This window comes from Oryzias latipes, chromosome 5 (assembly GCF_002234675.1).
Source record: "Oryzias latipes chromosome 5, ASM223467v1".
Taxonomy (NCBI): Eukaryota; Metazoa; Chordata; class Actinopteri; order Beloniformes; family Adrianichthyidae; genus Oryzias; species Oryzias latipes.
Genome location: NC_019863.2, coordinates 12,609,880 through 12,624,283, shown reverse-complemented (window position 1 = coordinate 12,624,283; position 14,404 = coordinate 12,609,880). Strand labels below are relative to the sequence as shown.

The 14,404-nt window shown below is 39.6% G+C and overlaps 1 protein-coding gene across 1 annotated transcript; it reads right to left on the bottom strand.

Moving 5' to 3' along the window:
- Window positions 1-1,634: 1,634 nt before the first annotated feature.
- On the bottom strand, window positions 1,635-2,421 carry LOC101168777 (protein LSM12 homolog A). The gene has a single exon (XM_004068707.4). It carries the CDS (start codon window positions 2,376-2,378, stop codon window positions 1,788-1,790), a length of 591 nt encoding a protein of 196 aa, XP_004068755.1. The 5' UTR covers window positions 2,379-2,421; the 3' UTR covers window positions 1,635-1,787.
- Between the last annotated feature and the right edge of the window lie 11,983 nt (window positions 2,422-14,404).

Sequence of the window (14,404 nt, the reverse complement as noted above, 5' to 3'; positions counted from 1 at the left end):
TCGGATGTCATAAGACACAACATGTTTGGAGGAAAAATGGCACCCCACATCACCCCCAAAACACCATACCAACAGTCAAGTTTGGAGGTGGGAGCATCATGGCGTGGGGCTGTTTTTCAGCATGTGGTACTGGAAGACTTCATATCATTGAAGGAATAATGACTGGAGAAAAGTATCGAGACATTCTTGATCAGAATCTGCTGTCATCTGCCAGGCTGCTGAAGATGAAAAGAGGGTGGATCTTTCAGCAAGACAACGATCCCAAGCACACAGCCAAGGTAACACTCAACTGGTTGAAGAAAAAGAAAATCAAGCTGCTAGAATGGCCCAGTCAATCACCAGACTTGAATCCAATTGAAAATCTTTGGAAAGAACTGGAGATCCGGGTTCACAGAAGAGACCCCCGGAACCTTGAAGATTTGAAGGCAGTTTGTGTGGATGAATGGGCCAAAATCACACCTGAGCAATGTATTCGACTGGTTTCTCCATACAGGAGGCGTCTTGAGGCTGTACTTACCAACAAAGGTTTTTGCTCTAAGTATTAAATACATTTCAGTAAGCGTGTTCAATACTTATTCCCTGTGCCATTTCACTTTATTACACATAACTTAATTTATGGAAATAAATGTTTAGATTTCTTTCTATGTGTGCATCACTTGGGTTGATGTCGACATCTGGTGAAAATTTCATGTCAATAGCTCGATTAGAAATATGCTTTTTGAGAGAAATGTTGACGTGTTCAATACTTATTTTCCCCGCTGTATATGCTGAAAAACAACTGTAGTACTTAATTTCATGGGAAGGTGGTACAATTGCAGCCTATTTTTCTGATGCGAAGACTAGCAGTTTTTAAGAATATGGTGTGTTCTCAGTGTGATTCGGCAGTAAATATGTGCTAGTAAAATCACTGTCCCAACTGGTACACAATAAGGGGATGTACAGTAATCCTAAATAACCCCACCCTTACATTGACGTGTTCTCCCTACCATGACAAAGGTGGATAAAGGTGGAAAGATTTCATGTAATCCATGGACACCAGTGAAGATCACAAATCATTGAAGAAAAAAGGTTCGGAGCACTGTCTAGTGGGTCTACATGACCCAACTCCCAATGTTAAAATTCCTAGGATAGCACAAGTGTTACAAACACTGAAGAAATAGCAGGACATGGTAAAAATGGATATAAAGAATCTATTTAATTTTTTATCAAATGATCTCATCTGCACATCTACGTTGTTCTTTTTTTTTTTTTTTTTTTTGAATTTTTGTTACTTTTATTTTAGAAAATGTCCTTTAAAGTGTGGCGTTTCAAGTCACATTTTTTGTTTAAAATACAGAAAATACAGACAGTAGAACATGGATACAGAAGAAAAAAAAAAATTCCAAGACAGAAAATAAAGCTAACAAGCCTTTCTGACTGCTCTAGTTTTCTCTCTTTATAATGGAACTGAAGGCAAAGGAAGGAGGGCAGAAAAATGCTTCAGGAACAGAAGGGGAGGAGTTAAAAGGAAATTGGGGCGGGGACAAAATGGTAAAAGTTAGTTGAAGGAAACTATGGTTGCTTTATGGTTCATGTTTTAAATTATTCTTTATAAAGTCTAATTTAAGATTTAATCTCTTCTTTTTTTTCTTTTCTTTTTTTATTTCATGGTATTTTGATCTTCAGGATCCAGGGCCCTCAGCGCTCCTCCTTGTGGTCTCAGACTGAGGACAAGGAATGCTGACTTTGTCTGGCAGTGGGAACAGAACCGCCCGCGTCGCCTTCTCTGGCCGACCCACGCTGCCAACTCAAGATGATAAAGTGGAGTCCTTCTGTGTTTGCTGTGCTTGTGAACGTTGCATGGACTTCTGACTTTCCAGGTCTCTAAAATGTTTCTCAACTATTTTGCGTACATGACTTAAAGCGCTTCCCTCTTTGCCTTTGCAGTTCTCGACCTGGTAAGGCGGTGAGATAATGACATCGTCCATCACAATAATGTTCTTCTCCTGCCATTTACAGTCTTTGATGGTTTTATGAATAGTCTGGAATAGCTGTTGGCCCTCCACAGAAACCCCAGCACTGATTGCATAGGCTTGGGACAGCTTGTCCTCCTTTTCTGTCCGTGCTCGATTGGCAAGCTTGCTAACATTCAGTGATGCTAGTGGAGGAGGAGTCTCAGTGCGGTCATTAATTATGTCCACTTCAGAAACGTAGGCTAAGTTGATCAGGATGACGTCGTGCAGGTTTGGCTTGCCACTGGAGGAAGCACATTTCAAAGTTAACATCTTGGACTGGTAATCAAATGCGACAACTTCTCCTTGCAGACGTTGGCCTAGGCAGGTGAGGCAAGAGACATGGCTCCCGACACTAAAATACTCCCCCGGTCCAGGAGCCGCCATCTTCTCCGCCAGGAAACCGGAGCGCCTGCTGTACGTAAAGCAGCGTGATGTCGTCCATCTACGTTGTTCTTAAAAAATGGGCAACATAATCTCCTTCACTAAGACATCCAATCTCTCTTCATGATCTTGCTGGACTCTCAGCAAGATGTCATAAAAAAATCTTCTCCGTAAGATAGTTATCTTGTCAGGATCAACTGCCTTTTCCACTCATTGTTTTTAAGCCTTCCTCGAGTTATCCTTCCTGATCTCTGATGTTTCCTGCTCCACAACAGTCACCTAATTCACTCTGTGCCATCTAACAATTTCCTCGTTCATCATATCTTCGATGTCTTGTTTCAACTTCCGGTCACACGTGGAACCAGTCAACACATGAAGAGATAAAAAACAAGACTCATAGCGCTTATTGTGTATCTTTTGTAATGTTCTACTGTGGTCTGTCTTATTGATCACAATTTTTCTTTTCAATTTGGTTTTGCGGTGTTTTTTACATTTTGTTGTTTTACCTCCCAAGACTGGGGGCCACAAATGAATATTACACAGTTGAAGAACATGTTCCAGAAACAACTCAGTGATCACAGACTGCAAATCAACACAGATTTATGTTACCAGAGTCTATAGTACCTTTCAACTCTGTAAACTAGGTTTACTTAACTACGCAAGCCCACAAAAGCAGTCAAACAAATCGTATTTGAAGTTCACGGACACTGTACGGATTATCTGTTGAAGGAACACCCCCAAAGAGTTATTTTTAAAATGATATGTGTTTCTATGACACGGTTTATTAAAAAAAAATTCTTAAAGAAACATTGATTTTAGGGATGAAGTAAATATTGTTAGTACTGACAAAAACCCTACAATAACTGGATCAGGAGAAAAAAATGGCCTCTCAATTATTCAACACACCACACAAGAACAGGAAATGCAATTGCCATTGCAAGCTTCTCTTTAAAATGCATTTTTACCCCTACATGCTTTACTTAGGAAGAAGAAGATGAAGAAGATGCTGGGCAGTTCCATGAAGAAGTGACACAAACAGCTTCATGCCTTCAGGGCAAATGCACCCCCTATACTGCCTTGCTTTCAAACTTTTTTTTTTAATCCCAGGGTAACCATGAAACAAGTAGGACATTTAGAATAATTTCAGATGAAGCTACATGCATTTCAGTGTGCATAAAATAACAGGTGTTTAACATGTAGAATATCTATAATGGACGAAAAATAAATGAAAATTAACAAATAAAATAAAAAATAGAATGTGTTTCATTTCTGCTAACAAAAAAAACATAGCATCCCTTTGTAATTTGTGACTGCTGGTAGTAGAAATTCTTTTACAACAGAAAAATACATTGCATGCTGTCCAGTTGTGCAAAGAAATGTTGAAAGACAGGGCTCCAACAAAACTTCAAAAGACTAACCCAGTGAGAATGTCAGAAGGTTCGGAGAACACGATGTTTTACTTCTGACTGACATGCAATACAACACTCATGGAAAGAGCATAAGGACCAACCTCTGCATTCATGTCTTGTGAAAATAATACATCTGCATTCAACCCCAGGTATGGATTTAAAAACCATTGTCAGCCGGTGTTTAGATGCAATTATTTTACCCACTAGAAAAGCATGACATGATAATGGTAATTAGTTATGGTTGAAAGATAGTTTTTCTTTCTTGCAAAGGAATTGGAGGGTACTTTGGGATTTTGTGCATTTATTATTGCTTCAAGTAAAGTTTTGAAGAAAATTGTAAGCTAAAAGGCTGGTGGAGAATGAAGGGGAAATGTAAAACAAAACATCAGAGAGTCTTAAAATGACAATGATTCCAAAAGAGATCATTTTAAGCAGTACAACATATGTGCTGAAATTCTTAGAGTAACAAGGAACCATACACTCACAGGCTACTTTATTGGGCTCACCTGTCCAACTACTCATTTATGCAAATTTCTTATTAGCCAATCACATAGCAGCAACTCAATGCATTTAGTCAATATGTAGTCATGGTCTAGAATCTGCTGCAGTTAAACGGAGCATCACAATGGGGAAGATAGGTGATTAAAGTGACTTTGAACATGGCATGGTTGTTGGTGCCAGACAGGCTGGTCTGAGTTACTCACAAACTGCTGATCTACTGGGATTTTCACCCACAACCATCTCAAGGGTTTACAGAGAATGGTCTAAAAAAGAGAAAATATTCAGTGAGTGGCAGTTCTGTGGGCGAAAATGCCTTGTTGATGCCAGAAGTCAGAGGAGAAAAGCCAGACTGGGTTCAGCTGATAGAAAGGCAGTAACTCTAATAACCACTGGTTACAACAGAGGTTTGGAGAAGAGCATCTCTGAACGCACAACACGTCCAACTATGAGGAAGATGGGCTATAGCAACAGAGGACCACAGCGGGTGCAACTACTGCTAAGAACAGGAAACTGAGACTAAAATTCACACAAGATCAATAGAATGACAATAGAAGATTGGAAACGTGTTGCCTTGTCTGATGAGTCTTCTTTTCTGCTGCAATATTTGGATGGTGCTGTCAGAATTTGGCATCAACAACAAGAAATCATGGATTCATTCGGGCTTGTGGTTCAGGCTGGTGGTGGTGGCATAAAGGTGTGGGGGATATTTTCATGGCACACTTTGGGCCCCTTGGTACCAATTGATAAAATACAGGGTTGTGTCAGGAAGGGCATTTGACCTAAAACTCTCTGCCAAACCACCTGTGCAAATCAGTGAAAGCTGATTCGTTGTGGCAACCCCTGAACGGATATGCCGAAAGATGAACAAAACAGTTAAAAAGAGGAGGGTATTTCCTTTCCTTTTGTTAGCAGCTGTCAGTGCAGTTTGGAAACCTTGAGTTTATGTCAAGCACTAAGTACTCTGGAATGTGGGAGGGGCTGACAGCAGCACTCATTGCTTGATGCAGAGTAAAATCAAAAGGTTCTTAACTTCAATTAAGAAGAAAAAAAAGTTAGTTATTGTATTGTTGGGTTTCCTTTTTAAATTGGCGTTGCAATAAATTTCTAAAAACAAAACAACATGTTGGATGACGCAGATTTGGTTTGTTCTTTATTTTGAGTAGGGATGGGTACCGAGCCCCAGGGCAACATTCTTCAAGACCGCAATATCGGTAAGATCTGACCGCAACGGTTCTGCTATCGGTACTGGAGAAGTCGCATTTTTTTGTGTCCCACAAAATATAAACGTTATCTGCCATAGTTAACTCACCAAGTCAGTCAATTTTCCATTAATTAATGATGATATTAATTTTGCTATTCTCGCTGAAGAAGATAGGTCTGTCTGGCTATTTGTGTACAAGGGGGGCAGGGATGTTGTTCAAACAGCACGCGGGGTGCGCACACGGGAACACCACCAAGGATGTACGATGGCGGAAAGAGCTACACGGTCCAAAATCCGGCACTTTCCTCCCTGAGCAGCAGGCTCTCTGTGGTTTAGTAAAATAACTATCATGTTCTCAGATTGTCGTGGTGCCTTTAACACCGTCAGGAAGAGCAATAGAGAGCAGCGTGAACCCTGCTGGACTTTTTTACATAAAAGATTCAAATTTGAATCGGAACCATGCATATTCTGTTCATCTGAAACTGAAACGTTGGAACATCTCTTTTACAGTTGCAACCAGGTTAAAATATTTTGGTCTGATATTCACAATTGGTTGTCATTTAAAGTTTTAAATATTCCCTTTTTTCCTTATGTGATGTTCTTTTCTATTTTCAAAATCTGGACCCAGGAATTTCTGATGTCATTAATGTTGCTGTTATTTTATGCAAACATTTCATTCATTTATGTAAATGGGAAAACACATGCCCTTTGTTTAGTATTTTTTTGAATTATTTTTCTGATTATTATAAGTGCCTTAAATGCATTCCTAACAAAAACAAGAAAACTACAGTAATTTATCAAAATATATCAAAAGTATTGTTATTTTGGATTGTTTTTGCCTTTCCCTTGCCTATTATTTTGATCTTATTTCGTTTTTTTCTATATGTGCATTTATAGCGTTTGGTCACTTGGTTTGTATATGAGCATCTATAAAAAAAACAAAAAAAACAAAGAGGTATACACATTATTAAAAATATTACTGTTTTTTGTTTTGTCGGTCTTAAGGCCCGTACACACCGGGACGAATATTCGCCAGGCGTTATTCGCCAGCGTTTTTCGCCGCGTTTTTTGTGTTCACACCCAGGCGATTTTCGCTGACGATGAGCCGAGCTAACATGCAATTTCATTCCCTGACATTAGATGGCGCTTAATGTAAACAGACATACTCCTGTACACAAGGTGGCGCTGCGCAACTTTACGCTTCTTAAAGTTGCTTTTCACTCAGAAAAAGAGAGACAGTATTTACGCGCTTGTCAGAATCAAACAAAGAAAACATGGATATGTCAAGCACCAGTAGCACCAGTTCCAGCGATGAAGAAATTATTGTTTTGTTGAATGCTGAAAGACGCCGGAAAAGACGCCGATTTTGGGTACATCCCATAATTACGAGAAGAGAAGAACATGGGGAGTTTTATCGACTGATACAAGAGCTGAAAATGTATCATGAGCGTTTTCGGGGATATTTTAGAATGTCCATCAGTGAGTTCGAAAATTTACTTCAACAACTGGCTCCCTCGCTGACGAAAGAACAGACACACTACCGTAAAACAATCGACCCAGAACAGCGTTTGGCCGTGTGTTTACGGTGAGTTCGTTTACATTGTTATTCAATTCAATGAATGTTGTAAACATATGTGAAGCGTTGTTAAAAACTAGTATTTGTCTATTTCTGTTTCAGTTTTCTAAGCACTGGGGACTCGTACCGCACTATTGCGTCCAGCTTTCGACTTGGTGTGTCAACTGTGGCTTCGATAGTGAGAGAAACCTGTGATGCATTGTGGCACTGCCTCAGAGATGAACATTTGCCTGTGCCTACTGAAGAGATGTGGAGGAGTACAGCCAGGAGATTCCATGAAAGATGGAATTTCCCTAACTGCTTGGGAGCCATGAATGGGAAACACATATTCATCCAGGCCCCTGCAAACTCTGGTTCTCTGTACTTCAATTATAAAGGTACATTCTCTGTTGTCTTGCTGGCCTTAGTTGATGCAGATTACCGCTTCCTGGTGGTTGATGTGGGGAGCTATGGCAGCAACAGTGATGGAGGAATCTTTGCCAATTCTGGACTAGGAAAGGCACTCAGAGATGGAACTCTGAATGTTTCCCCACCAAGTGAACTTCCAGGTGCTCCTGAGCTCGGAAAACTTAACCATGTCATTGTGGCAGATGAAGCTTTTCCGCTGAAACCATATCTCCTCCGACCATACCCTGGACGCTGCCTCCCCACAGAAAAGAGAATTTTCAATTATCGTTTGTCTCGGGCACGGCGCATCTCTGAAAATGTATTTGGCATCCTCAGTCAACGCTCCCGGGTTTTCCAAAGAACTTTACAGGTTCAACCAAGTGTTATTGACAAAGTTGTCAAAGCTGCTTGTGGATTGTGCAATTACTTGCGCCCAAAAGGAGAAGACCAGAATCATGCCACAGAAGATGACCATGATTGTGAGCAACCACTACAAGGCTTTGAACATTGTAGAGGGCAGCGGGCATCTGTGGAGGCCCAAAATGTCCGAGAACTGTACAAAGAGTACTTCAACTCACCAGCAGGAGAAGTTGCTTGGCAGTATGAACATGTGAACCATGCTCTGGGGAACAGATAACAACCTGAAAATTTGAGCCATTTTAATTATATTTTTCGATGTGAAAATTGAAACGATGTGTATGTATGCAATTTCTTTGAACTTGAAAACACTATCAAATCTATTGCATCTGATTCTTCATTAATTAAAATAGCAGCACTCACCACAACAAATTAATCATTTTTGATATAATTTTCTAGCAAAGTTAAAGCATGGTTTTTTTTGTAAAATGTAAAGTAATTTGGTCACTTCAACATATACTTATTTACAACTAAATGTAAGGTGTACTTTTTAAAGTGTGTCTTTTTAATAAACATTTTTACTAGCTTTTTCTTTATGATCTCATTCCCTGCACAATGCTGTGCACAATGCTGTGCAATAGTTATGTTCCTGTAGATGTTGCCTATAAATGCAGTGACTCCATAATTGGGCACATAGCTATTTCAATAAGAGGTCACGAATACTTATGTCCAAAGATATGCAAAATCTCAAAATGCTACATTACTTTCAAGTCACTGATGCACAATTTCTTTAGGAAAAATGAAACGTTTTATTTTGTATGAACTATGATGAGTTGCAAGAACTATGGAAGCAATTCTGTATGCAGCTTCATTTTGAAAATTAAAAAGCATTTCTATTAATCCATTTTAAATGTCAAATTAAACATTTCTAAATGAATTATGCTACACATTTACCATGGAACATTTTGAAAATGAAATGTCAAATACCATTTTAATTTTAATTTTAATTAAGTGACAGAATAAGCTGTGTTGAGGAAGGAAATGGAAAAGCATTTTGGTGGATTGCTTTTTCATTATATTTTTTAGTCAAAAAATGCAGCTTCATTTTGAAAATGAAAAAGCATTTCTGGTTTTGACTTTGCTTTTTATTAATGCTACAAAATCGCTTCCATAAAGAACAATCACAAAGAATGTAAACAAAGGAGCGTGCAAATAAGTCACAATGACTGCAGTGCAAATGAAAAGTAGTGCAAATAAACATTTATGAAATAGCTTTTTACAAATAAATTTACAGAATATAAAACAAAAAAAAGACAGAATTAAAATGTAAACAGTAAAAATCTAGGGTTGCCATGACGTAGAGCAGCCATAGTTCGGTGGGGTCTGCGGGGGTAGCTGGTTGTAGGACACCGGTGAATGCTGTGGAAAAACAGCAGAAGAGGCCTGGCCAAACTCAGCATCATGCAATAGGTGATGGATTCTGAGTTTGACCAAAGACTGTACAGCCGGGGACAGTCTTCTTAATGTTGGTATTAAACCAATAGCAAACAGATAATTTTCATCGTTTAGTTGTTCTCTTCTTTGCTCTCTGCGTTCCTCTTTTTCTCTTCTCCGTTCCTCTTTCTCGTTTTCCCTCGCTTCTTTTGACAAAAGGTACCGGTCCAACAAGTCTGGTGTCTCAGGCCTTTTTCTTTTGTTACAAGTAGTAGGCCTCACAGTTGGGCTGGAGAAGGTCGATTCTGAGGATGTGCTTGCCGATCCTTCTCTGTCGCTGACATCTTTATGAATTACTTGATCAACCCCTTCATCCGTATTTTCTTGGGAAATATTACTGTGGACACTGTAAAGACAAATTCAGTTTACATCAGAAACAATAACTCACACTGTGGGCCATGCCACACTCATACCCATTTTGACAAAATACCCCAGAGCTTAATGCTTAAATAATTTTGTTTAGATTCATACTAATTTAAATGTACCATATGTCAGGCAACAACATTTCAGCAGAGGTTACCTATACACAGAACATAAACTAATATACTGAACTAGAGATGTGATTGCATTGTAAACAAGAAACATGCATTGATATCACGTTAATCATGTTAACTAATGTGTAATGATAATATTACCTTCGAAATTCTGTTGAGGCTGTGAGGAACTCCATCACCTTCACAAATTTCCAGGCCTTCTTTTGTTTAGCTGCCTGTCCACTTCGCGCTTTTTTCGCGTGTATGTGTCTCGCAGGCTTTTCGATTTTTGTTTTACCTCCTCCACTACAGAACACAAACAATGGCGATTGTCAAACGTTTGTTGGAACGTACATGAAAGGCAATTAAATTAAATGAAATTCACCATCAAGGCCCATTTGCTGTGCAATGCCACTCCATAACTGTTCTCTTTTGTCCAGATTTTTGTAATCACTTTCGCGTTTGTCGTAAAGTTCTTTGTGCTCGGACACCAACGACACCAGCAACTCAACATTCATCGTGCCCTGCATCTTCTTTGTCTTCTTCGCGGCTGTGTAGATGCAACTTGGTGTCTATCTTCTTCGCTGGTATGTGTGCTCAGCAAGGCAGTTTTGTGTTCGAGCGCCCCCAAGTTGTGTTTTACTGTAACTTCAGAAGCTCCAGACACGTGTGCAAAAGCGCCGTTCTCATTGGTCGAATAGATTTCGACGCGACGTGTCCCTGTTCAAGTGCCATATGTAACACTCTACAAACAAAATTTGAAAGCCTTACAACCCACAGATCCGTTAGTTCCTTAAATGCTGATTATAGTGGATTCTTTAAGTGTATATGAAAGAAACAAATCCAAGCAGACCGAATGGGATTCCACTCGCCTTATTCACAAATATATATATACACACAACATACCCCAAAGATCAACAACCCTTCACCACCCTACACACATACACCCCAGTCTGAATGTTCCGTATTTCCCTCCGCTCCTCCTGTTGGCGTCTTCCACCCGTACCTGCGGAAGCAGTCTCAACTAGCGCGGGGTTTTTGAATGTTCCGTCCGCAAGTCAGAAATCATACGCCTTACCAGCTACGTTGACCCACGATCGTCCCCCGTAAATCGGAATGTCTGGGGCCTCACCCCCAAGGCGGAAGTACTCGTGCACACGTACACGTGCTGGGCTGAAGTCGTGGTTATGTGGCTCGAAATCCTCGTGTTGCGGCTGATGCTGACTCGCTCTGAGCATGCCCTTCTCTGGAGCTCCTGCCCGGTCTGGTGTTTTTTTGCCGAGTCCCGTTTTCCCATCATTCCACACCTTTTGTGATAGCCCAATCAACCGTCACCTAGGTGACGGGACCACCATATTTGTAGTCCATGAGCTTTACATGGTGCAGTCCTCCACAAACATTAAATCAATCAAGTAAACAAACACAAACACTGGACCATTAAACTTAAGGGCTATCATACGGAAGGTATACCTTATTTTCTGTTTTCCCCACAGTAGAATAACCATCCTAATAAATATGTGGCAATGCAACAACGTCTGTAGTTCGCATTTGCGCTAAATAAAAAAATGTTTAATTGAATTAGAGAATTTATACAGTGATTGCTGTTCATGTATTAGGGAGTTAATACATTTTGTCTGGCCTCACGGACTCAAAAAAATAACTCATTGGATGAATTCAATTTAATTGTGGGCAGGATTTCTATCCAATAAATATGAGTAACCGCACCTCAAAGAAAATTCTTCCATGTAACGAAATATAATTGAGTTAGTCGAACTCAATTATATCAAGAAAGGCAAGGGAAAAAAAATCATGCAATAGCGGTCTGAAGCCAGCCTCGGACTCAAAACCTCTGTATGTTAAACCTGTTAACTAATCCACTGAGCTAACACCTTTGTGCTATCATCAAGCCGCCGGTATAATGAAATAGATTCATCATTTACATAAGTGAGGCTCGTCGTGTATCGTCTTATTGGGAGAAGCCGAGTTGAAACGATTTCATGCCACAGTTCGTTTTTCACGTGGAAAAAATGAACGAAAATTTTCACTTTTGAAAAGTCGAAGGATTTGAAGGACCAAAAGTGATACCAGGCATTAGACGAAGGAGTTGAACATTTGTTGAAAATATATAAAAATTAAATTTTTATGTATCTTTTACAGAACGATTTGTGTATGTTTGGTCTGTTTTAATGTCATAAAGTTATTTTTACAATCTTTATACTTTGTGGTTGTTTGTGCTAAAAAACATCCACACTTTAGATGAGGTGCTGCAAAACAATTAATAAAATATTAACAAAGTTAATTAATACATTTGTAAAGCTTATAAGCAATTTAGTAATATGGATTTAGAAGACAATGGTCTGAGTTTAGATGTTAATAAATCTTATTAACACTTTCAGGTATTTGCAAGACATTTATAATGCTGATAAATATCTTACTAGCATCTGACACATTAATAAAGCCTATTAATTTGTTAAGTTAGTTAATAAAACTTATTAAGCTTATGAACACTTAGGCTTGTGTGAGACATCTATAATGCTAATAAATATCTTACTAGAACCCCAAACAATAATAATACTTCTTAATTTGTTAACAAAGGTTGTTAATAAATCTTATTAAGCTTATTAACACTGACACATTTGTTAGGCACCTATAATATCAGTAATTGCATCATAAGCATCTTAAAAACATCTTAATAATAATGTTTGTAAATGTCTTAACTAAGTAATTTAATAAACCTTATTAGACTTATTGTACTAATAAATGTCTTACTAACACCCTATAAATTCATTTATAATGCTTTTAATGTGTTAACAAAGCTTGTTAAGGAATCTTAATATAAAGTGTTACCAAATTTTTTTGTTAAAAAACAATGTTGTTGCATAATGAGGAAATAAAACACTTTATGTTCTTAATTTGTTATTTATTTATTTTATTATTTATTTGTTTTTGCTCCCATTTTTTATGGTATGAACTCAAAGATGTGAAACATTTTCCACATACACAAAATAACCAGTTCTCTGAAATATTGTTCACAAATCTGTCTAAATCTGTGATAGTGAGCACTTCTCCTTTACCAAGACAATCCATCCCACCTCGCAGGTGTGCCATATCAAGATGCTGATTAGACAGCATGAATATTGTACAGGTGTGCCTTAGACTGGCCACAAGAAAAGGCCACTCTGAAATCTTCAGTTTTGTTTTATTGAGGGGGTCAGGGGACTCAGACAACCAGTCAGTATCTGGTGTGACGACCATTTGCCTCATGAAGTGCGACACATCTCCTTCGCATAGAGCTGATCAGGTTGTCTATTGTGGCCTGTGGAACGTTGGTCCACTCTTCTTCAATGGCTGTGCAAAGTTGCTGTCGTATACGCCGATCCAGAGCATCCCAAACATGCTCAATGGGTGACATGTCCGGTGAGTATGCTGACCATGCAAGAACTGGGATGTTTTCAGCTTCCAAGAATTGTGTACAGATCCTTGCAACACGGGGCCGTGCATTATCATGCTGCAACATGAGGTGATGTTGTTGGATGTATAGCACAATAATGGGCCCCAGGATCTCGTCACGGTATCTTTGTGAATTCAAAATGCCATCAATGAAATGCACCTGGGTTTGTCGCCCATAACATATGCCTGCCCAAACCATAACCCCACCACCACCATGGGCTATTCCATCCACAACATTGACATCAGAAAACCGCTCACCCACACAACGCCACACACGCTGTCTGCCATCTGCCCTGAACAGTGTAAACCGGGATTCATCCGTGAAGAGAACACCTCTCCAACATGCCAGACGCCATCGTGAGCATTTGCCCACTCAAGTCGGTTACGACGACGAACTGGAGTGAGGTCGAGACCTCGATGAGGACGATGAGCATGCAGATGAGCTTCCCTGAGACGGTTTCTGACAGTCTGTGCAGAAATTCTGTGGTTATGCAAACCGATTGTTTCAGCAGCTGTCCGAGTGGCTGGTCTCATACGATCTTGGAGGTGGACATGCTGGATGTGGAGGTCTTGGGCTGGTGTGGTTACACGTGGTCTGCGGTTGTGAGGCCGGTTGGATGTGCTGCCAAATTCTCGGAAACACCTTTGGAGACGGCTTATGGTGGAGAAATGGTCATTCAGCATGCCAATTGCACGCTCCCTCAAAACTTGCGACATCTGTGGCATTGTGCTGTGTGATACAAATGAAGATTTCAGAGTGGCCTTTTCTTGTGGCCAGTCTAAGGCACACCTGTGCAATAATCATGCTGTCTAATCAGCATCTTGATATGGCACACCTGCGAGGTGGGATGGATTGTCTTGGTAAAGGAGAAGTGCTCACTATCACAGATTTAGACAGATTTGTGAACAATATTTCAGAGAACTGGTTATTTTGTGTATGTGGAAAATGTTTCACATCTTTGAGTTCATACCATAAAAAATGGGAGCAATAACAAAAGTGTTGCGTTTACATTTTTGGTCAGTGTATTTGCACTGATGGCAGGATTGTTTGTTGTGTTCTTTATATTTTTGTATTTAACGGTATTTAAACCACCGAATGGTTCCAGGGCTGCTGTGTCTGCAGCTCACCACTCCGCCACGGGAAGGGGCCAAACGCAGAGAACAAATTTCACACACCTAAG